General features: G+C 43.3%; 1 protein-coding gene across 1 annotated transcript; it reads right to left on the reverse strand.

The window, feature by feature from the left end:
- Positions 1–25,676, reverse strand: PARL (presenilin associated rhomboid like). Its single transcript, XM_068118980.2, has 10 exons — positions 25,126–25,676; positions 21,093–21,237; positions 13,147–13,266; positions 10,879–10,927; positions 10,448–10,543; positions 9,489–9,638; positions 5,523–5,593; positions 5,257–5,358; positions 526–623; positions 1–379 (listed from the first exon to the last, which is right to left on the reverse strand). The coding sequence occupies exons 1-10, from the start codon at positions 25,674–25,676 to the stop codon at positions 271–273; spliced, it is 1,491 nt and encodes a 496-aa protein (XP_067975081.2). The 3' UTR covers positions 1–270.

Consider the following 25,676-nt stretch of genomic DNA (forward strand, 5'->3'; position numbering starts at 1 on the left):
TTAAGGGGTTCCATATCAATACTTTATTATGTCAGGCAGTTGCAGGCCTACAAAAAAAAAATGTAGTGGCAACTAATTTTTGTAAATTGGATCTTAAAATAGTAGTCGAAAATGAGTAGCCAATATAATAGGAAAAATGTTTCAAAAGAACACATCACAAAACAGCAAGAATCTTACGCTAAGGTTCTTGTCCCATCCACAGGAATGGGAAAATCGTGCGATTAGTCCTGTCAGATGAGAGGTCTCACTGCACCAATGGCTGATTCCTCCTCAGGGCTCACGGCCGCCTTTCCTCCGGCCTGTTCGTAACTCGTGCCATCTCGTGACAAAAGCTTCTCTGTTCCTCCAGATGAGGCTGTAACCCCAATTTGCATACCAACTGCGTATGAAGGAGAAAATACAAAAAAGGGGGGATTAAGACAAGAAAAGAGAAAAGCGAAGGATGTAATATTTAGAAAGACATATCGATGTGCCGGTGTCCACAAAACAAGGATAGCTGCGTAAAGAGGTGTGCACACTACGTACATGCCCCACAATACACCACCAAGATGTGCTGCATGGTCAAAGGTTCTCCAACCCAAAAGCAGGCCTGCAGTATCAAATGCCATCACTCCTGCAAGAGCCTGCAATATGGAAACAGGAAGGACTTTGTATCTGCCAACATTGAGAAGAACAGCGCATTCCTGGATGTATGAACACTCTAAACTGCCCCAAACGGCACATCACCGAACACTTATCAATTTAACAGAGCATACAAAGTTACAAATCTCTGAAGATTATACTATTTTGGCCAATATCACATTTTATAAATGAAAATTATTTAAAAAAAATTGTTTTTGTGACAAATAATCAATAAATATAATAGATATAACCTTTAACGTTACAGAGGTGTGGTTTATTCAGTTGTCTCCAACGTGTACATACCCGCACACACCGTTTTAAATAAATATTGTTGTGTGTGTGTGTGTGTGTGTGTGTGTGTGTGTGTGTGTGTGTGTGTGTGTGTGTGTGTGTGTGTGTGTGTCAGGGCGGGGGACGCTTAGTTAGAACTGTTCATATAGTATGGTCTGTGTGCTCAAGCAGGATAGATCCTACCAAGGTAAACCGGGACCCATTAGGTTAATTACCTCTGCCACCGAAGGTGGGTGCAGGTTATATTTTCACCCCTGTATGTCTGTGAACAGGATAATCTCAAAACGTTGTGGACAAATTCTGACAGAAACTCGGTGGAAAGGATGGGTGTGTGACAAGGAAGAATTGATTAAATTTCTGTGAAGATTCGAATCCAGATCCGGATCAGATAATTTTTAATTGTTTCAGTGAATTTCCACCATCGAGTGCTACGGCCAAAAACGATATATAATATGGCAAAACTAAGTGGATGCCTTGGTTAGGAACAAGAACAAGCCAATTCGATTTTGGTTCAGGTCCGGATACAGATACGGTCTATCGGGATACAAAACATAAACTGTTCAGCTTGGCGGAGGTATGTGCTCTACCAAGAACTGTTTTTGCTTCCAACGTGTTTCCGAGTGCTGTTCCCTTGTACGGCACAGCAGGAGATTGTGGATGCAGCATGAGGGTCACAAGCATGAGTGTCTGTATGGTAAACTTCAGAGGGGGGGGCAAATTAAAACTAGAGTTCAATAAGGAAACACAAAAGACATTTTTTATCCAACAGATACATCAATGTATATCTCATTACTTCGACATGCATTTCAAAATGGAATGATTTTTACCTCATCATCTCACATCTGTATCAATAAAAGGTCAGGTAGTCACCAATCAAAACTACTAAAAGTTTATGCCATTGCCTAGTGTTTTAATGGCAACAGGAAGCAGGAAAAGGCCTCTTATGACGTCACGTCACATAAATACATTGATCAATCCTCCGCACACAGGTAAATCTGCCTTAAATGAGGCATATCATATCTTTAGCATTAAGTATAAATGTAAACTTTAACTTTAAAAACTAGAATAAATGCAGAGTTTTGGTGGTGTAATTCCACCATCTTTCGCAGCACCTGAACGTATATCTTCAAGATACATTTTTACATCAAATGCAATCTGAAAAATGCTTATATTTTTTTAAAGAGGAGAGATAAAGAGGCGACTTCACTCCTGCAATTGACTTTTGTTTATGGATTTGAGCTCAAAGTCGTTCAACAGCTCCAAAAATGCAACAAACGTCATCATACACACATGAATCTCCTATTGAAGTTCCCAAAGACAAATTGCAAAAAAATCGATAATTAGCAACAACTTCTCACTGAAGCATTAATTGGAGCCTAATAAAAGTGCGTAAGAAGAAACTTGCACAATATTTTTCTGATATTTTACATAAAATCGCATTTTAAAGTGGAGTGTGCGACACACAAAGTCGGTCGAAATGACCTGCTATTTTTATTTTACGTCCTACAGCGTACAGGGAAATGGGGGGAGGAGAGGGTTAAAAGGGGAAGATGCCCCCATTTGCCCTCCTATGTAGACGCCCATGACCACAAGCCAAGGCTGCAGCACACCTCAAAAAATCTGGAGCGGGGTGCCAGACCATATCGAAGGCATGTGATATGTCAAGGGAGACATCTCTGATTTCCTGTTTGGCATTGAAGACCTCCATTTTGGCATTGAGGTCTTCACCCCTGTTTCATCATTATACAAAAAAGGTGCAAAAACAGATCCTTGCAACTACAGACCAATCAGCCTGCTCCAAATTATCAGCAAAGTCATGGAGTCCATCATTGCTTCTGATATCAAATTCTTTCTCTTCTCCAATTGCTTGATCTCTGATCATCAATTTCGTTACAGACCAGGTCACTCTACTCTGGGCATGCTGCTTCTGCTGTCTCAACAATGGATGGAGGTCCTCAATGCTCACCAAACGCTCCTCCTATGGTATTCATGGAAATCTCCACGCATGACTTGCGGACTTCCTTTCTGGTCGTAGTCAATGTGTGGCCCTGAATGGGTTTCTCTCTTCTCCCCTTCCTGTTCAGGCTGGAGTTCCCCAAGGTAGTGTTCTGGGCCCTGTGCTTTTTCTGGTCTTCATCAATGATCTCTCCGACTCTCTGGAAAATCCTCTCTATCTCTTTGCTGATCACTCCACTCTTTGCCGCTCCATACCTCATCCCTCAGATCGGCAGTCTGCAGCCTCCTCACTCTCTGCAGACCTGGACAAAATCACAGACTGGTCAAACAAGTGGAACATGTCTTTCAATCCTGACAAATCTCACACTCTCACTATGCCTCTCCGAAAAGACCGTCTGGGAAAACCCTCCCACCCACTTTCTCAACAATCCTCTCAAAGAAGTTCTGTCACTCAAGCTTTTGGCTCTCGCAAGCTGCCCTGATCTTTCCTGGGAAAACCACATTTCCAAGCTGGCCTCCACAGCCAGTCGACAACTCGGCATCCTCCATCGTGCAAAGTCCTTTCTGGGCACTTCTGAGCTCCTCACCACATACAAGGCTTTCATCCGCAGCTCAATGGAATACTGCTATCCCCTCTGGGCTGGTGCTCCTGACTCACACCCAACTCGGCTTCACGCTGTTGAAACCAAAGCTTTCAGAATCATTGGAATCTCCCGCGATGAAGCTGATTCTGAGGGCCTTTCACTCACTCACCGCAGGCAGGTTGGTGGTCTTTCTGTCTTCTACCGACTCCTCTCCGGCCTTGCTCCCCCAGCTCTATCTGTGCTCTGTCACCCAAATATTCCGACAGGTTGCACAAGATCCCTCTTCGGGTAAAACTGCCAAAATCAAGACTCTCTATTCACCTTCACTCTTTCATTCCTCTTTTTTCCCGCCTCTGGAACAAACTCCCTCACACTCTTCAATCCAATTCCTTACTCCAGGTCTTTAAAACAGCTGTTCACCACCATCTCTTATCTTCCCCCATCCAAAACCTTGGTTTTTTGTACCCCCGTTAATTCACCCCAGATCCACCTTTTTGAAATTCCGACTTCTTTCCTGGAAGACCTAGCAACGTCCATGTGTTTCATACCTATCCCACCCCCCCCCCCCCCTTCCCGTGCCTCCTCCCCCCCAAGCCCTCTCCCTCCCACAGATCTTTCGATGTCCCTGTTCTCTACTGTTGTGCTTGTGTGCTCCCCTATCTCTCCCCATCTTATCTCCCGCTCCCTTTATTATGTTTTATGTGTCGGTTTTTTTTTTTGTGATTAATGTTAGCTCTTACACGAGCCTCGATCGTGTATCCAAAAAAAAAAAATCTCGTTCCATTTCCCGTGTGCGGGAAATCATTTCAGTAATTAATTGGTCCCTGGAGGAGATACAAATTGGATAAAGTTCATCCCAATGTTGATATTTAAATAATAGTGATAAGGAGCCAAGAGATGTTTATATAATAATAGGTAAACATCTAGAGATGTTTACCTTTCTTGATTTACCCATCCATGTGAACCTTTCTTGAGAGAGGGATTAATGTATACATATACTGTACCAGCTTACATCACGCAGACAGGCAGGCAACAGCATCTTCCCTCTCTTCAGACCTTGACAAAATAACTGGCGGATCTAACGCTTGGAATGTGTCTTTCAATCCTGACAAATCCCACACTCTCACTTTCTCTCTCTGAAAGGACTGTATGGTAACCCTCCCTTCCCCCATTTACCTTCGAAAACAATCCTCGAGGAAGTTCAGCCACTCAAACTCCTGGGTCTCACTATCAGCCATAATATTTGTTGGGAAAAACACATTTCAAAGTTGGCCTCCAAAGCCAGCCACCGACTGGGCATCCTCCATGGTACAAAGTCCTTCCTTGGCACATCTGAACTCCTATCCACCTACATGGCCTTCATCCATATCTTCTTGGAATACTGCTCTCCCCGCTGGGCTGACTCCCCTGCCTTACATCTTGCTCACCTTAACACCATGGAAACCAAGGCCTTCAAGGTCTTTCTGTCATCTACTATCGATTCAAACAACTCTCCTGTTTACGTATTTTTCCACATTCTCTAACCATAAATCAATTTGCGTGTTTCATTTGCAAACATATTACACATGTCATGTCAGGTTGCATGATCATGAGCACAAACAAAAACACGAGCGACTCGATGGATGGAGACGGTGAAAATGTTAACAATCATCAGATGCAGTGAACCTCACTTTTTAACATTAGAGTTTTACTTCCTTTTGAAGAAGAGTGAAGTTATTCCTGTTGAATGCAACTCAGGCTAAAAGTAATCAGATAACCATGTACAAGTCATTGAAGCAAACGGTTGCCATGTTTGCATACGTACATACGAGGCTGGGAAAGAGAACGTTGGTAGGAATATGAGTGCAAGCCGAGAGTCAGGGTATTGCCAACAGACGAGGCCCACCAACGCCATTATCGCACCCGACTGGGAAAGCAACAAGGCAAACGTGCAAATGAGCAAAAAATGTCATCATGGGGAGCTGGTGTAGCTCCAAGCTGTTGTACAAACTGTTCGCGTACACAAACTATTTCAAGAGATTTTACGAAAAGAAACCTGTGGCTGTACAACGCAAATGATGAGACTCTCACCGCCCCAAGTGAGGGCCCAGCTGTTGCTTTGGCAACTTTAGCCGCGTAACTTGCCAATGAGGAAACAAGTCCTAAGGAAAAGGCACAAAATGAATGTCTCTCGTGTTCGAATATTAGAAATAAAATGCTTGTAAAACAGTTCCACCTATTTCCTTACATAATTCTATCAATTTGTTGTTCAATATTATCTTCATTCACATGCCCACCTTTCACTGAAAACACACAATCACCAATGCCCCTACCCAAGGGCAGCGAATGCTGTAGAAAAGTGAGGTGGGACATATGAGTGCGTATGTGCAAGACATACGAGTAGCAAAAAAACAATCGAAGTAAGCGCGAAATGAATATGAACAAAAAATCTAAATAAGTGAGCAAGTGGTGAAAACAGCAGCTGTACGTTGCAAACGACGCTCCAACCTGCTACCGCTTTTCCAAGACGGAGTAAAGTAAAGTCTAAAGCAACATAATGGACTGAAAATAGTGTCTGAAAATGTAAAATTGAGTCGAAAACGATCGAGATGGGAGGCCTCCCGACCGTTTTAGTCTTCAGACTATGGTCCCGTATGCTTTTTATGTCAATAAAACCGAATTTTTCATTATAATTATTATTATTATTATTATTACAATACAGTTTCTCATCAGGTGCTACATCGTAAACATTTACAAGGATAATTTACTTCAACTCCCCCCCCCCCCCAACCTACCCCCCCCACCCCCCCACTCAGAAACCCCGGGAGGGGGGGGGGGGGTGGGCGAACCAAGTAACTAAAACATTTGTCTTATGAGTTGTAACAGACCTTTAATCCCCCTGGCAGGATTAAGGTAAGTCCTTTTTATGAGATTGGATGACTAACGACCAAATGCATTGACCACCAACAGATACCAAATTGCATAATTTAATATGATGACGATGATGATGGCACCAGACAATCCCTCAAGTGTTGCCAATTAGCTCTAAGTGCCGCTATACATATGCTATGGAGCGCTATGTAATGTGAAGCAGTTGCGGTCGAATATAATTAATTATGTTCAGACTGTACGACATTTAGGTTAAAAAGGTAAACATTGTAAATTAAGGTAAACATTGTTCCAAAAAAGTATCGAATCTATTAATATTCCACTTCCTAAGTAATTAATTGCTCATTCAAACTTTTCATAAAATATATTAAATCAATTGCAAGGAAAACTGCTTCGTAATCCTTTGTGAGTATACACAATTTTTGATTTCCGACCAGAAAAGTGAGCGTGCGGAGGGGACATTAGTTGTACTGTTATATATATATATACGACGTTTTTGGTTTTGTTGAATGAATCTGCTGCTAGTGTGAACCAAATATTTTGTGGATGGAAAATGCAGGAAGCAACGACATATAGTTGACCATGTGTGAAAATTGGATCATGCAGGTACACTCCAACTCTTCAAAATTTGATGTTGAGCCTTATTTATTTTATTGTAATGCCAAATGAGAGCTGCATTGGGAACTGAGGTCGTTGTCAAACAAATGGAAAGGATTTCTCAGTGGGCTGTATTGCAATGCTGGGAATTAGCACTGTTTTGTGTGATTCTGTAATTGTTGCTTGCAGCCCTCGTTCGTTCATGATGAAGGGTGACCCTTCTGTATTTTCACATTATTCAGCTTTGACAACTCGGGATAACACCAAAATTACATACAACAAGCGTTACGCCTAGGTCCCCCGTCGGTGAAGTGACGTGAGTTGACAAAGTGGAAGACGCAAGGCGGCCATCTTGGATTTTGACGTGGCGACCCAATTTTCAATAGCGTTCTTCCTTATGCCGAGATACACCCACACACCAGATTAGAAGTTGGTACTTCGCTTATTTTTCAAGATATTCCGCTCACAAGGTTCAGACATACATGGCGGTGGCCATCTTGGATTTTGACGTGGCGACCCAATTTTCAATAGCGTTCTTCCTTATGCCGAGATACACCCACACACCAGATTAGAAGTTGGTACTTCGCTTATTTTTCAAGATATTCCGCTCACAAGGTTCAGACATACATGGCGGCGGCCATCTTGGATTTTGACGTGGCGACCTAATTTTCAATAGGGTTCTTCCATATGCTTAGTTGCACCCACACACCAAATTAGAATTCGGTCCTTCGCTTACGCACGCACGTCCGCATGCACGGACACACGCACGCACGGATGGACGGACGCACACACGGACAGAGGGGAAAACCATAGTCCCCCTTTCGCTCCGCGGTGGACGGGGGACAAAAACCTTCATTTATCATATAAGTTGCTCATCCATTTATTTTGGCGGTGTATTTACCAGGACTGCAGCCTCGATCACTACCGAAAATAAAAATAACCCGGCTTATGAACATGAAGCTAAAACATGGCTACCACTATATAATACATTGTGGTTATACAGCTCGGATAATTCAAATTGTGAATATAAGACTTACAAAGACGTCTTCGGCTTACCAGAAAACCATGGCGGACGTACGATTTTCTTCCTGACAATTATTGTGGGTCGAGTCAAGCCAGCTCTCCAGCCAATGGGTTTGAAGGCTTCATACGCATGCAGCTTCATTATCTTTATAACATATTGGATGTATGTATGTATGTATGTATGTATGTATGTATTGTTACGGATCCGTCACTTCCGCCTTTGTTGTTAATATACTTGTAGGATTTTTAGTTTCAGGTAATGTTGTTGTTAAGATTTTTGTGTGAAATGAAGATGGCTTTAGTAAAAGGTGAAAATAAATGTTTGTGAAGGAAAAAGGAAGAGGAGAGGGATGGGGATCGGCAGAGAGGAGTAGAGAGACAGCTGTGAGTCGCGTTGAGGCTGCAAGCAGACTTTTTTTATATTGGTCGGGAATGAGTTGAGGCATCCCGTGAAATGGATTGTCCGCGACATCGTCATATATTGCAAGTGCAATTAAACCTGCGTCTCAGATTTCATCACCAAGTGTGAGTCAATGTTGGAGGGAGCAAGCGCCTCAATTACAGGCCGATATGCCATTTTGTTCTAGGAGAGGCTGTCAGCTTGGTGCATCTTGTTTTGTCATTGGGATTCGCATATCAACATCATCGTGTTGATTGCCATTGGTTTACATATCGGCTCAATTCCCATATCAACCTCTCACCTCGTAACTCCTCATCCACAGTCGCGCCAATACCTGCCTGTTGTTTTGCCGTTCTGCACGACCTCCACCTTCAACCAGCGTGGGGATCCGTGCACGGACTTTGGGGAATGTTACATTCCACTCACGTTTGGCGAATCGTGAGTTCATTGCTTTGAGAGCATTGGGGAATCATGGTACCATCATGTGTATTGTTCATTTGATGCAAGTGATATTTTCATTATACTTTCTTTAATAGTGTTATTATTTTGTATGTGAGAGTTCTTAATACAATTACTTGTTTTGTTCTACAATTGCATTGGTGTGGTTTTACTATGGTTTAATAGAACACTCAAAATAACAAATCTTTCTGCCGTGTTCCCGCTCCAGACTCTGAGGTGCACCGTAACCGGGGTTTGGGGAGTTAATACGTAACAGTATGTATGTATGTATGTATGTATGTATGTATGTATGTATGTATGTATGCATGTATGTGTGTATGCATGTGTGTATGTATGTGTGTATGTTTATGTATGTATGTATGTATGTATGCATGTATGTATGTATGCTTATGTATGTATGTATGTTTATGTATGCATGTATGTTTATGTATGTATGTATGTATGTGTCCAAAACTCCAGGAATTGCATTTTTCATAAATTAAAAGTACTGATACTGTACATGGCCCTTTTTGAGAAACTTAAGCTAGAATTCAATTGTAAAGATGTATGTGCACACAAAGCAATTAAATCACCATTGCAGACAAAGACTTCAGCTCGTAATAACAATAAAAACTTCCCACAATACTCCAGGTAACTTCTAATTTGTCATCCACCTTAAAATCACTAATACCGTTATTTCTCGTTCTCACCAGCAGACAAAAGAAAAGCCAGATAATGCTCTGATCCAAGCAAGCTCTCTCCAGTTCCAGAAAATGACCACAGTGCCAACATGTTGAAGGCCAGATGCGCTCCAGCACGATGACTGAAAACCGACAGCAGCATCGGCATGCACAGTGGGGCTAGTGAGGGTAAAATAAAAGACAAGAGACGAAGAAAAATGTCATAAACATTCTAAAAATCATGGTGATAATTACATATACTCTGACGATTCTCGCCAGGAAATGGCAAACAGCCTTCCTCTCTGCCCCCAACCAACATACGTGTGCCGGAGGTACAGTGTGAGTACTGGAATCATTGCTTGTGAATTAATTAATAACAATAACAAGAATAACAGAATCCCACCACAACTATCGTGGATGCCTCTTTGCGGTGGTTGTACCCCCTCCCCCCCCCCACCCCCCCCCCCCCCAACACAAGTCGGAGGCCAAATCTTCCACATTCTTCCCTGCTCCTGGGATTCGTCAGGAAGGCACAGTCACGGTCAGAGTGCCGATCGGTCCCCATGGACCAACCCATTGTATCTCTCTGCTCTGTCTCTCTCTCTCTCTGTCTCTTTGTCTCTCTATCTCTCTCTGTCTACATAAATCATTCCCTGTTTGATTAATTGCTTGGCATCTGATTGGTGTTTTTGGAAGGATGAAAGTGACTGGTTGAGAAGAGTGATGGAAATGAATGTAGAAGGAAGTAGAGGACGGGGAAGACCGAGAAAGACTTGGCTAAAGATGGTGGGAGAAGAAATGCGGGCAAGGGGGTTAACAAGGAGAGATGCAGAAAATCGGGCAAAATGGAGAAGATTGTCATGGGGACCGCAAGGCTAACCCCCGCTCTAGCAGGGAAAATGGCCTTTAAATGCATGTTGTTGTTGTTGTTGTATCTGATTGGTGTTTTTCATGCTTTCGAAACCACAAAAACATGTAGTATTGCTCACCTTTAGCTGGTGAGGATGTGAATAATGCCAACATGGTTCGTTGCAACGATGGGACGCGCCACAGCAAAAACACCATGAAGTTCACCGCAACGATTCCTAAAAATGATACAAAGTCAATCAAGGGATTCTTCCTTCAACATAGGACTACAGTCAAGTACCAGGCCTTTGGGAAAAGAGACAATGAGGTCTACTCGATTCATCTGTGGTTACAGACCGAACGACCATTGTGGTGACCTTTTGATTATCTAGTTATATGATACCCATATCTGGTCCATGTCATCTGGTTACCAATGACCAGCAATCATACAACAAGTACCCATTCGATACAACACACGTCCCATCTTGTCCTACGCAGAGCACATTTCATGCTCTACGACACCGTCCTGTACATAACGGCATTTTCAGTCGGCCATTGAACAAACGCCTCCTACCTGCTGTTATCTTCTTTCCGTCTGACAGAGAGTTCCACCAATGAAAGATCTGTACAACAAGAAGAGGCACAAGCAGCAGTTAGTAGAACAACCTCCACAATTAACAAATGACAATCATAACGTGTCTTTGTAAACACGTGATCTATAAACAAACTGTGGGACATAATGAATGTAAAGTAAGAGAAATACAACAACAAAAAACCATTACGTTGAGGATGGGGATGAGCATTTCGGATAAATGTGAAACAATGACGCGATGATTTCGCATTCACCGTGCGAAAATGTCTGACGGTTGGACCACTTGTCTGCTCGGACAGCGAATAGTATCTCATGTCCGTCTCGACTACCATGTGATTACCTTTTGGTGATGCTCCATTGTTTTACAATACACAGACCCCATTCATGATAATTATATTTTAAGCTCACAGCTCCACTGACATGTATACTACCACTTCCATTTTCAGACCATTCAGGGGGTAAGGCCCGTCAATCAATTTAAACCCACTCAAAGGAAAATTAATCCATGCTCACTTTTCAACTAAAGATCATTTGTTTATTACCTTGAGACATTCCTGATGAGGGAGAGTGATTTATTTCACAGTAACAGAGTAACAGATGATGCTTTGATGAAGAATTTCATTTCGCCGTCACCTGCCGCCCCACCTCGCCCTCCCCCCACATTTTTACACAATTGCTGACATGACGTCTGTTGCTAATGAGTAAGAGGTGTATGAGGTGGCAGCACCTCAATAAACTCCAGGAGCAGATTGGACCCTGTCCACAGACTTAAAACAATTTTTTTTTACCCAGTGTCCGACGAGAATGTGCAACTTGGAGCCTGGTGTTGCCTTAATGGTTAGGGTGCTGGCTTGGGATCCTAGGATCCTGAGTTTGAATTCTGGTTGGTCGTTGAATTAACGCCAGGGGATTTGACTCAGCCTGTCATCCTTCTGAGGCCGGCAAATTGGGTACCAGCTCACTGGTAATTGGGGCACTGCATCGGCGGCACAAACGCGCTTCCAGAAAAATTATGCAACCAGCAGCCACAGGCTGCATACAAAACAACATGCTACTTGGGGCAAAGTGGGCCACTTCAGGTAACGCTCTCATCTGACCAAGGTGCTGCAGTAAGTGAAACAAATGGGAACCTTCAGGTGATAAACCCATTGTAAAAATAGAGGGCTATGATCAGAGAGGGCTATGATCAGAGATCGCTAATGGTTCCCATTCGAGCCAACTTGTAATATTAACCAATTGGTAGCACTTCAAAAACTGCCGGAAACAAACTTTCTTTTGTTTGTTTGGTTTTTGTTTTTTTCCCCAAAGAGTGGGACACAAAGACAAAACACACCTCCGGAAACCATAACTAGCAAGATGTCCGAGTGGTACACACATTCACCTCCAACCTGTCTAACCTGGTGTTTGCCGACTCAGCTATAAACTGTCATCCCGGTGTTTCACAGGCAGGGTGATTCATCAATGTGTGTAACGTCCCTCGGATGGACGTTAACCTGGTATCCCATCTGCCAGAATTCATTGGTAGATGTTAAAATCCCATGGTGACCTTCGCAAAGAGGAGGCGAGCTCTCGCTAACACCATGAACAAATTACAAATTGCTACCCTAATCTGAGTCGAACGTCAGGTCTGGCCCGCCAGTCTGAAAGAGACTTGGGCCAACCTTCCAAAAGACAACCCGACAAGAATATGGGAATAATTGTGCCCGTAGAAGAAGAAGAAGAAGAAGAAGAAACACCCGCTTCCTAAAGGAGAAGTCTGGGGAGATGAGGTTATTCGGGGAGGTGAGGCAAATGTATTTTGTACCGTAGCTAGTAATCCCGCATGTCTCCAGCAGGGGCCACTAAACAATTTGCCAGGAATACATGCGCAAATCGTAAGTCGTCTTCCCCCCCAAAAACGTTTATTAAACTAGAAGGCTGCAATTGGAGATCGCTGATGCTTCCCGGTATAGACAACTTGTAATATTAGCCAATTGGTAGCACTTGAAATTGAAGACCATAGAATTATAACCAGGCTAAATCACATTTCAGTCATTTCGAGAAAAACGTGAAAAACGGGGAAAAAAAATAAAATGTGACTTAGCCTGGTTATAATTCGATGGTCTTCAATTCTGCCTCATAATGAAAACAAAAGGGTTTTTTAAATTTTCTTCCAGAAAGCAGTACATCATGGACACCAAGACTAAACACTTTCAATTGATCCCTGTGGAAACCATAATAATTAGACTCCCACTCTCTTGGTGAGGGTACCTGTCTGCGGAGTTCTCCACGTTTCTCTGGCTGCCAAGATGGCAGGGGAGTAGATGAAATGCGTGAACGCATACGCTCATACTGCCAAATGGCTGCACCTCCAAAGATGACACCAGAACCCTTGATAAAATAAAACAAGAAAAAACACACAAATGTATCGTGACTAATAATCGACCACACAATCTATCACGATGATAAAACATTCCTATACTAATGTAAATGTATAATCCACTGCAGACAAAAAAAAAAAAAAAAAACCTTTAGAGGCCATTTTTCCCCGCAAGGTGGGGGTTGGCCTTTTTCGGGCACCATGGTTGTTGTTGTTTTTGTTGGTCCCCTTTTTGAAGCAATGTTTTACGGCCGGATGCCCTTCCTGCCGCCAACCCTGTTTGTCGCCTTTTACGACACACAGGGAATTACCAGTGAACTGGTACTCAATTAGCCGACCTCGGAAGGATGACAGGCTGAGTCAACCCCCCTGGCGTTAATTCAGCGATCGACCGGGATTCGAACCCAGGATCCAAGGATCCTAAGCTGGCACCCTAGCCGCTAAGCCAACACCAACAGCGCAACACCTGTATTCCTGTTGCTAAGCCAACACCAACACCTAAGCCACTGCAGACAATGACCAATAAATACATTTATATAGCTAGAACAGCACTCGGTAAAGCGCACACCTCTGCCAGATTGAACAGTTTACGCTTTGTATCCATCCCACCGATGGGTCGCCTCCGCTGACCTGAACAAAAATGGAATTGCAGTGCTATCCTTAAAAATTTTACGTTTCTTTTCTGAATCTTTCGACCTAATCTTTTTCTTTTTTCTGAATCAACTTAATCTTTTTCTTTTTCTGAATCTTCTGACCTAATCTTTTTTTTCTTTTTCTGAATCATTCAACTTCATCTTTTTCTGAATCTTTCAACTTCTTCTTTTTCTTTTTCTGAATCTTTCAAATTAATCTTTTTCTGAATCTTTCAACTTAATGTCTTTCTTTTTCCGAATCTTTTGACCCATTCTTTTTCTTTTTCTGAATCTTTTGACCGAATCTTTTTCTTTTTCTGAATATTTCAACTTAATCTTTTTCTGAAACTTTTGACCTTATCTTTTTCTTTTTCCGAATCTTTCAACTAAATCTTTGGGTTTTTTTTCCTGAATCTTTCAACTTCATCTTATTCTTTTTCTGAATCTTTCAACTTAATATTTTTCTGAATCTTTCAACTAAATCTTTGGGTTTTTTCTGAATCTTTCAACTTCATCTTTTTCTTTTTCTGAATCTTTCAACTTAATCCTTTTATTTTTCTGAATCTTTTTCTTTTTTCTGAATCTTTCAACTTAATCTTTTTCTTTTTCTGAATCTTCCGACCTAATCTTTTTCTTTTTCTGAATCTTTCAACTTGATCCTTTTCTGAATCTTTCAACTTAATCTTTTTCTTTTTCTGAATCTTCCGACCTAATCTTTTTCTTTTTCTGAATCTTTCAACTTGATCCTTTTCTGAATCTTTCAACTTCAACTTTTTCTTTTTCTGAATCTTTCAACCTAATCTTTTTTTTTTCTGAATCTTTTAACTTAATCTTTTTCTGAATCTTTCAACTTAATATTTTTCTGATTCTTTCAACTTAGTCTTTCTTTTTCCGAATCTTTCAACTAAATATTAATTTTTTTCTGAATCTTTCAATTTCATCTTTTTCTTTTTCTGAATCTTTCAACTTCATCTTTTTCTTTGTCTGAATCTTTCAACTTAATCCTTTTCTTTTTCTGAATCTTTTTCATTTTTTCTGAATCTTTCAACTTAATCTTTTCTTTTTTTTCTGAATCTTTCAACTGTCTTTTTCTTTTTCTGAATCTTTCAACCAAAATCTTTTTCTTTTTCTGAATCTTTCAACTTCATCCTTTTCTGAATCTTTAAACTTCATCTTTTTCTGAATCTTTCAACTTCATCCTTTTCTGAATCTTTCAACTTCATCTTTTTCTTTTTCTGAATCTTTCAACCTAATCTTTTTCTTTTTCTGAATCTTTCAACTTCATCTTTTTCTGAATCTTTCAGCTTAATATTTTTCTGAATCTTTCAACTTAATGTTTTTCTTTTTCTGAATCTTTTGACCCATTCTTTTTATTTTTCTGAATATTTCAACTTAAATTTTTTCTTTTTTTCTGAATCTGTCAACTTAATCTTTTTCTTTTTCTGAATCTTTCGACCTAATCTTTTTTTCTTTTGCTGAATCTTTCAACTTCTTCTTTTTCTGAATCTTTTGACCTTATCTTTTTTTCTTTTTCTGAAATTTTCAACCGCTCTTGCAGGGAAAATGGCCTTAAAATGCCTGTTGTTGTTGTTGAATCTTTCAACTTCTTCTTTTTCTGAACCTTTCAACTTCATCTTTTCGGAATCTTTCAACTTAATATTTTTCTTGTTTTTCTGAATCTTTCAACTTAATCGTTTTCTTTTTCTGAATCTTTCAACTTAATCTTTTTTTGAACCTTTCAACTTAATCTTTTTCTTTTTCTGAATTTTTCGACAATCTTTCAACTTAATCTTTTTCTCATTCTTTTGACCTAATCTTTTTCTTTTTCCAAATCATTCGGCCTAATCTTTTTCTTTTTCCAAATCTTTCCACCTAATCCTTTTCTTTTTCCGAATCTTTCGGCCTAATCTTTTTCTTTTTCCAAATCTTTCCACCTAATCCTTTTCTTTTTCCGAATCTTTCGGCCTAATCTTTTCCGAATCTTTCCACCTAATATTTTTACGTCGTCATTCATCCATTCTTGATATGGCTTCTTTGGACTTCCTCTTGGTCTTTATCAAGTAGCCTCAAAATGTACTATCTCCTTAACAGGTTGATCTTCTGTCCTGGCTACATGACCAAACAATCTCAGCTTTCTCTTTCTCAATTGGTTCTCTCGACTGCAAGTTTTCCCCATATTTCTATCATCAAGCTTTTGGGAGACCTCAAGCTTTTGGGTCTCACTATCTGCCATGATCTTTCTTGGGAAAACCACATTTCCAAGCTGGCCTCCAAAGCCAGTCGCCGACTGGGCATCCTCCGTCGTGCGAAGTCGTTCCTAGGCACACCTGAGCTCCTCACCACATACAAGGCTTTCATCCGCAGCTCAATGGAATACTGTTCTCCCCTATGGGCTGGTGCTCCTGCCTCACACCTGGCTCGGCTTCACGCTGTTGAATCCAAAGCTTTCAGAATCATTGGAATCTCCCGCGATGAAGCTATCTCTGAGGGCCTTTCACTCACTCACCGCAGGCAGGTAGGTGGTCTTTCTGTCTTCTACCGACTCCTCTCCGGCCTTGCTCCCCTAGCTCTCTCTGTGCTCTGTCCCCCAAATATTCCTACAGGTCGCACAAGATCTGCCAGCCACCCTCTGATGGTTAAACTGCCGAAATCTCGGCTCTCTGCTCACCTTCACTCTTTCATTCCTCGTTTCTCCCGCCTCTGGAACAAACTCCCACACTCTCTTCAATCACACTCCTCCCTCCAGGTCTTTAAAACAGCTGTTCACCACCATCTCTTATCTTCCCCCATCCAAAACTTTGATCTTTTCTACCCCCACTAATTCACCCCAGATCCACCTTGTTTGAAATTCCAACTTCTTTCCTGGAAGTCCTGGCAGTGTCCATATGTTTTATACCTCTCCCACCCCCCCCCCCCCCCGCTTCCCATGCCTCCCCCCCAAAGCCCTCTCCCTCCCACAGTTCTCTCGATGTCTCCATGTCTCTCGGTCCCTGCTCTCAAATGTTGTGTTTGTGTCCTTCCCCCTCTCTCCCCATCTTGTCTACCGCTCCCGATGTTATTTGTTTTATGTGTCTGTTTGTCTTTCTGTGTGATTAATGTTCGCTCTTTCACGAGCCTCGATCTTGTATACAAAACAAAACAAAAAAAAAAAAAAAAAAAAAATGTCTTAATCTCCCCATCATTGTGTTGACATAGCCTGGTGTTGGCTAGGCGGTTAGGGTGGCGGCTTGGGATCCTAGGATCCTGGGTTCGAATCCCGGTCGATCGCTGAATTAACGCCAGGGGGATTGACTCAGCCTGTCATCCTTCCGAGGTCGGCAAATTGAGTACCAGCTTGCTGGGATGAATGATCACGGTGAGTACCCAGATTTAGAATAGGTACACCGTATCCCTGCGCATCGTAAGAGGCGACCAAGGGTTGGCGTCAGGAAGGGCATCCGGCCATAAAAACATTGCCTCAAACAGGGAACCATGATTGTCATGGGGCCCACAAGGCTAACCCCCGCTCTGGCGGGGAAAATGGCCTTAAAACGATCATTCATTCATTCATTCATTGTGTTGACATTGCCGTTCAAACTTCCACAATTATCTCTCCATTTCGCTGGGTACTTTGGACAGAGTAATGGAAATATTTATGCAGCATATCTCAAGACATCTTTTCTCCAATCATGTTGGCTTCTGCATAGGTCATTCCACCCTATACGCACTGCTTCCTCTATGTTAACAGTGGATGGGTGCCCACTGTATCAAGCAAGACTATTGCACTGGACATCTCCTGAGCATTTAATCCAGTCTGGAACCCTGCTCTGCTGTCCAATAGGTCGGCGAATGGTATCCTGCTGCAAGTGCCCTCCTAGATTGGATATCAGACTTCCTGCACAGAGTCGCTAACTTTATATAGTGTTTTCTCCAATGCTCTATCTCTCGAGAGCAGTGTCCTTCTTTTCACCATCTTGGTTCTCCACCCAACCCTTGCCTATCCAGGTCACAGACATTCCACCAGAAAACCTAACTTGTTGCCGTCCCAAATTAAAGCTTTTGGCTTACCTCCATTCTTTTGTCACACTCTTCCGTTCCATGTGGAACCATCCGCACAAGCCTGTTTTTTCATGCTCTTACCTCCAAGCCTTAAGATCTGCTGCTCAATACAACCTCACGCTCTCTCCCATTTCTATCTCTGAGCTTTTCTACATCCATCGAGACCCAGTCATCCTTGCACATGCAACTAATTTCCTCGTGCCGTGGTCTATCCATGTTCTCAACCACCTGTTTCCCCTTCCACCTTCCTTTCCCCTTCCCCTTCCACCTTCCACATGTAGGGATCACTTCCTACATGTTGACCATCTGCACCGTCACCCATCTCCTCAACAGTTCTTCAAAATTTACGTACAAGCTGGATTAATACAACACACTGCAGATAAATAAAAATGAAACTAACACATACAGATGGAGGTCAAAACAGCAGATGTTTGCTCCGCTGCAATACAAACAAACAACAACAACAGGCATTTTAAGGCCATTTTCCCTGCAAGAGCGGGGGTTAGCCTTGCGGTCCCCATGACAATCTTCTCCATTTTGCCCTATTTTCTGCATCTCCCCTTGTTAACCCCCTTGTCCGCATTTCTTCTTCGACCATCTTCAGCCAAGTCTTTCTCGGTCTTCCCCATCCTCTACTTCCCTCTACATTCATTTCCATCACTCTTCTCAACCAGTCACTTTCATCCTTCCCCAACACATGACCCAACCATCTCAACCTGTTTCTCTTCACAGCATCAATCACAGGCTCTATTCCCATCATCTTTCGCAATTCATCATTTGTCTTCCTCTCTCTCAACGACACTCCACACATCCACCGAACCATTCGCAATTCCACCCTTTCCAGCCTTCGTTGCTGCTCTACGTTCATGACCCATGTCTCGCTCCCATAAATCATAACACTTCTCACACATGCAGCACACACCTTTCCCTTCAGCTTCAACGACACTCCCCTCCTCATCAGCACGCCACTCAGTTCCCGAAACTTCTTCCATGCACATCTCACTCTAGCAACCGTTGCCGAGTCTGATCCACCTTCTCCATTCAGCATGTCTCCTAGGTAACAAAATGTTTTCACACCTTCCAGCTTCACGCCGTCTCCAAGTTCCAACTCAACATTTCCTTCATCTGCAGCTCCCTCTGTGCACACCTTATACTTGAATGAAGCTGCCACACTGCTTAATGACCCTCTCAAACCACTACATTTTTGATGAATCCACTCAGCGCACATTGTACATTGAATGGAATTCACTCCGACACCCTCCCTGCACACAGCACACGGCCACTTCCCAGTTCCTTCCACCTCACCACATGCTTTACCACTTGCCTTCACCTTCGTTTTTGCGATATTCACCTTCAGACCTTTTGTCTCCATACATTCCTTCCACTTGTTCATCTTTTCCTTCAGTCCATCCATACTTTCTGCAATCAACACCAGATCACCTGCATACAACAACTCCCACGGTAAACCCTCCTTTACGTTCCGAGCCAGCACCTCCATCACAGCTACAAATAGTAGTGGACTTAGTACCGACCCCTGATGCACTCCCACCTTCACCTCAAACTCACCACTGTTCCCGTCCTTCGTCCTTACAGCTGTGCACGCTCTTTTGTACATTGCCAGTACTACTCTGATCAACGATTCCTCCACTCCTGACTTCCTCAATGCCCATGTCAATACTTAACGTGGAACCCTATTGAATGCTTTCTCCAGATCAACAAACCCAAGAAACAACTTCTTCCTCTTCTCCATGTACTTCTCCTGCAACTGCCTCACAATAAAAAGCGCGTCTGTCGTTCCTCTTCCTGGCATCAATCCAAACTGCATTTCGTCAATCTTCACTTTCTTCCTTATCCTCCTCTCCAACACCCTTTCCAGTACCTTCATTCCATGCTCCAATAACTTTATCGCTCGATACAAGCCACACTCCAGAGGGTCACCTTTCCCCTTGTATAGAGGGACGAGGGTACTCAGTTCCCAATGCACTGGAATGCGGCCTTCTTTCACCACCAGATTACAGATCTCTGTCATTCTCTTCACACCCCAACTTCCTGCTGCCTTCAACATATCTCCCACAACTCCCATCGGCCCTCCCGCTTTTCTACTCTTCATTGCTTTTATCGCTTCCTCAACTTCCTTCTCGGTTATCTTCTCTGCCGGTTCTAAAACTGGGTTACTCTCTATGTTGCCATCCCATTCATTCTCTGCATTCAACAGCATTTCCATATATCTATTTCATCTTCCTTTAATTCCATCTGGGTCCACAACGATTTCTCCCACTTCATCCTTCAAGCAACTCACCCCCATCACATCACACCTCTCTTTCGCTATCTACTTTTCAATCCTGAATACCACTCTCTGACAGTCTTCCGAATCCAAGCGTTCTCCGAACATTTTCCTACATGCCTCCTGCGCCTTTGCTACCTCTTTCTTTGCATCCTTCTTGGCTGCCTTATAACTTTCATGCTCTGCCTTTTCTGCCCCCATACCCTTCGCCTTCTGCCACTCCTTGAACTTCTTCCTCTTCTCGTCAATCCTCTTTCCAACTTCATCATCCCACCACCATGTTTCCGAGTGCCTCGGTGGTCCTTTTGTCCATCCACATACCTCACCAACGGCTCCCAACAGACTATCTTTCATTGACATCCAACCACTTTCAAGCTGAACCACATCATCCTCTACCCTACTCAGCCTCTCTTTTAATTCCTCCCTTACTGTCACCTCTTTCAACCTCCACACCTTCATTCTCGGTTGGTACTTCACCCGCCGAGCTCTCCTTGCACCTTTCATCCTTACGTCGCAGACAACGAAGTGGTGCTGTGAAACAGCCTCCTCCCCCGGGATCACCTCTGTGTCCCGTAGGTGCCCCCTATCTCGCCTACGCACCAGCCGGTAGTCAACGGTTGTCGTCGACCCACCTGACGTATATGTAACATTGTAACAAGCTTATTATCCTCTTCCTGGAACTGAGTATTACAAGTCAACAAATCAGCTCCATCAGCAAACTCCAAAATCCTTTCACCTTCTCCATTTCTCACACCATATCCGTATGGTGAACTCCCTCAAACTCCCCATGAACTCCCTCAAAACCGTCCATACTCCTTCCCACATGTCCATTTAGGTCTCCTCCAACCACAACAAGCAATACAAACTAGGCAAGGATATTCACCCCAATTGTGAAAAGAAGTGGTCGGGTCAGAGAACGCACTGATGGAGGTTTGTTTACTCCTGGCTCATCGCGCCGAAACCTTTGTTCAGACTTTGGCACAAACTCCTCACGCTGTTTGAACCACCGACACTGGAAAGAACGAGTGCTGGAGGGACAATGACCAGGGGAAGGGCAGGGGGTGGAATTATTACATCGGCTGATGCTTCTTTGTAAAACAAACAAAAGTGCATCAGAACCTGTTGAGGTATACATTAAAAGGCAATATTAAACAAAATCAAGATTTCATGGTTTGTCTCTTGGCCAGAGTGCCCACCTTGGCCCACCTTAAAAAAAATAAAACCAAGAACGATGAAGGGGAGAACACGAGCTCTCCCAATTGGTCAGAATCATTGGAATCTCCCGCGATGAAGCTAACTCCAAGGGCCTTTCACTCACTCACCGCAGGCAGGTTGGTGGTCTTTCCGTCTTCTACTGACTCCTCTCTGGCCTTGCCCCCCCTGCTCTCTCTGGGCTCTGTCCCCCAAATATTCCTACAGGTCGCACAAGATCTGCCTGCAACCCTCTTATGGTCAAACTGCCAAAATCAAGACTCTCTGCTCACCTTCACTCCTTCATTCCTCTTTTCTCCCGCCTCTGGAACAAACTCCCTCACTCTCTTCAATCCCACTCCACCCTCCAGGTCTTTAAAACAGCTGTTCACCACCATCTCTTATCTTCCCCCATCCAAAACCTTGATCTTTTTTACCCCCGTTAATTCACCCCAGATCCACTTTTTTGAAATACCAACTTCTATCCTGGAAGTCCTTGGTGTCCTTGTGTTTTATACTTCTCCCTCCCCCACCCCCCTTCCCATGCCTCCTCCCCCCAAGCCCTCTCCCTCCCACACATCTCCCTGCCCTCAAATGTTATGTTTGTGTGCTTCCCCTTCTCTCCCCATCTTGTCTTCCACTCCCTCTTTTTATATATATTGTTTGTCTGGTTGATTTGTTTGTGAAATAAATGTTAGCTCTTTCACGAGCCTCGATTCAGTATACAAAAAATAATAATAATAATAATTTTTTTAAAATACCATGACCAATCGACAAGTGAATATTGACGACATAGCTACAGCCACACAAGCTCTATTTATTATAGTAGATATATTTTCTTGGGATTAAATTCTACTTTTGCCAACTTTTGCATTCCACAAGCTAGGTGGAACTTCTCAGGTTGTCCAATTTCACTGAAACAGCTGCAAGAACCAACTACCATTTTATTTATCTTAAAAATGTGGACATGTTGCGGTGAATGTAAACTGAAATTGAATATCGGACGTTCGGTGAGCCACTATTGGTGAACATGTGGAATTCGACTGACACGTCAAGAAAAACTGATGATTTCATGTCATTAGATGGTTGATGTTAAAGATCCCACGGTGTCCTTCATGAAGAGTAGGCGAGCTATCACCAGCGCAATGCACAAATTACAAATTGCTGCTCAAATCTTAGTCAACATCAGGCCTGGCCAGTCAGTTTGAGAAAGACTTCTGCTAAGCTTCCCCTGGTCAATCAGTCATGATCACAAACCCAGAGAGGCCTCTATAAATGCAAAATATGTCAAGGTCAAATGCTGTCACCAAGTAAATGAAAAGCAGAGCTACCGACTAGTTTTGCCCTTATTGGGGGTTGTCAGGGCAACACATCACTGTTACATCCACTTATTGACTTTAAAGCCTTTTGGCTTATATACTGGTTTATGATACACGTCTAACCGTGATTGGCAAGGTCGCCAAATCGTATCTGGAGCCGAGAAGTGCCATCTGCCACATAGGCATATCGTGGTTCGTCCCACCAATCACAACAAGAGCGAAGTTAATGGCGCACCATCGCAAATCCCCACACTTCACACCTAAAGTTGAAAGATGGCAAAAAGTTCCACCAGGAATGACCCAATGTCAAATTTTGAGTTAAATTATTTTTCCTGTTTTGAACCCTGTAACCCAAAATAAGCCCCCACCCCCTGGGGCATGAAACGGGGGTTAAATCCAAAAAAATCGTTAAATATTTCACGCATCTCCCAATGTTGATTACATATACAAAGTTTCATCACCTCCACCACCAAAGGCACTCAGTGGTTATGTTTTCATCCTTGTCTGTCTGTTAACAGGATATCTCAAAAAGTTGTGGACGGATTTGGACGAAACTTGGTGGACAGGTTTGGCGTGTGAAAACAACGCATCGATTCAATTTTGGTGAAGATCTGAATCTGGATCTGGATCAGAGAATTTTTTTAAATTTCTCAAGTGCTTCTCCACCATTGAGTGATGGGGCTAAAAACGACACATATAATATCGCACAAAGTTATGGACGGATTCGGACGAAACTTGGTGGAGAGGTTGGGCGTGTGACAAGGAAGAATTGATTCAATTTCAGTGAAGACCGAAGCCGAGAATTTTTTTAATTTCTCATGTGATTCTTGACCATTGAGTAATAGGGCCAAAAACGATACATATCATGATATTTCAAAACGTTGTGGATGAGTTATGACAAAACTAGATGGGTGAGTTGGTCAGGTGACAAGAACAAGCCAATTAGATTTTGGTTCAGGTCCAAGTCCAGACAAAACGTAAGCTGCGCAGCCTGGTGGAGGTACGCAATCTACCAACGCATTCTCCTTTAAAATGTTCCTGCAACTGTATTTTTCAGTATTTGACCTTTTGACCCTGGTCCAGGCAGCAGGGCCAAAACGACACTGCTCTTGCACCTTCTTTCCATGTGGTGATCATAACTTCCAAATGTTGTGAGTTTCTGCCGAACCGTTTATGACATAGCATGACAGATGGATGGACAGAGCCGATTACAATATCCCCCCGTTTTTTTTTTTGTTTGTTTTGTTTTTTCAAAAAACATGGGGACAAACAGGAGGAATCACCGTTGTTTCAAACAGTCGTGCGCGCAAAGATGTCAGGTCATGGCGTCGTCGTGACAGTATCTTCCCGGTCAGAGAACTTCGCAGAACTACCGACTGCTTAAATGTTAAGCCTTAAAACAACGGTGATGCTTCGTGGTTGTGAATGTGTCCAGGTGGCAGATGGCACTGGTTGGTCCCAGATACGATTTGGTGTTTTCACCAATCACATAAAGGCACAAGGGTTGCTGTTATTTCGTGTGAAGCCTGTGACTGCTGGTTGCATCATTTTTGGAAGCGCCGATGCAGTTCCCCTATTAAGCTGGTGCTCATATTGCCGACCCCGGAAGGATGACAGGATGGGTCAATCCTCCTGGTGTTATTCAACGACACGACAGGGGCTCGAACTCCAAACCCTAAGTTCTTCAGCGAGCCACCTTAACCGTTAAGCCAACACCTTGCCAGGCACAAAGGTAATACACAAGGACACATTTGAGGCTCTCAACACAATGAGCACGTCATGAGCACGTCACTCAAATAGTAGATAAAATCGATCTGGCCGCGTTTTCCATGTATGTACTGTACTCAATTCCTTCGATATAAAGACGCCTACCGATGAGGGACATCTACTTATTACGTACGGGTGGAGGGATGTATCCCAATGACAAAAGTGGGGAAAGGATTGTGGGAGTGAAGGAGAGTAGTGGTGTGGGGAGAGAATGGGGTAAAAAGGTTGAGATGTAAGAGCAAGTGGAGACATGGGAAGGGACATTTTGTAGTGTGTGTGGCGATGCGACGGGAAGGGGATTAAAATTCCAACATATTTTAGTACGTAATTAATAGATATCCCGTTCCGGCATGGCCGGCCATTAAGATAACATATCGGAGTGTTAATTGTGAAATGATGGCTCCGTCATTGGAAACATGGAGGGAAACCTTCTGCCTTTTGGTACAACAAGACGTGGGCCCAACATGAAGGGTTCGTGGATTAACAAAACTCCAGCTGCTCGTTCCCTCGCTCTTCCATCACGGGGTACAGAACGGAATAGGACGAGTTCATAAAAAGTACAAACATCCACTCGCTTGTGGTTGTAGAATGTAGGGAGGCAGTAATAGGGACAGACACCGAATAATGTGAAGCAAACACCTTGCGCGGACGCGAAGAAAGCAGGAGGGAAACGCTCCCCGCATCACAAGAAACATCGAACACACTTCCGTGTAAAATCTTCGCGATCCCTCCTCATTGGCTATCTCGCGAAGGCCCTCCTCATTGGCTGTCCCGCAAAGTCTTTCCTCATTGGCTGTCTCGCGAGATGCCTCCTCATTGGCTGTCCCACGAAGTTCCTCCTCATTGGCTGGCCCGCAAAGTCCTTCCTCATTGGCTGTCTCGCGAGATGCCTCCTCATTGGCTGTCCCACGAAGTTTCTCCTCATTGGCTGTCAAACGAAGTTCCTCCTCATTGGCTGTCTCGCAAGATCCCTCCTCAATGGCTGTCCCACGAAGTTGTTCCTCATTGGCTGTATCGCAAGATCCCTCCTCATTGGCTGTCCCACGAAGTTGTTCCTCATTGGCTGTATCGCAAGATCCCTCCTCATTGGCTGTCCCACGAAGTTGCTCCTCATTGGCTGTCTCGCGAGCCCCCTCCTCATTGGCTGCCTCGCGCGCCCAACCAATGACAAGACTCACTGGAGTATTCAT

Source organism: Myxine glutinosa, chromosome 6 (genome assembly GCF_964187855.1).
Source record: "Myxine glutinosa chromosome 6, kmMyxGlut1.1, whole genome shotgun sequence".
NCBI classification, from domain to species: Eukaryota; Metazoa; Chordata; class Myxini; order Myxiniformes; family Myxinidae; genus Myxine; species Myxine glutinosa.

What these genes read in the sequence shown, in the direction of transcription:
- PARL (XM_068118980.2), bottom strand. Translation starts at nt 25,676, where the DNA reads ATGAATACTCCAGTGAGTCTTGTCATTGGTTGGGCGCGCGAGGCAGCC. An exon ending in CACATCCTCACCAGCTAAAG is followed by an intron (nt 9,639 to 10,447) that starts GTGAGCAATACT and finishes TACCCTCACTAG; the next exon opens with CCCCACTGTGCATGCCGATG. An exon ending in TCTCTTTCCCAGCCTCGTAT is followed by an intron (nt 624 to 5,256) that starts GTACGTATGCAA and finishes TCCATATTGCAG; the next exon opens with GCTCTTGCAGGAGTGATGGC.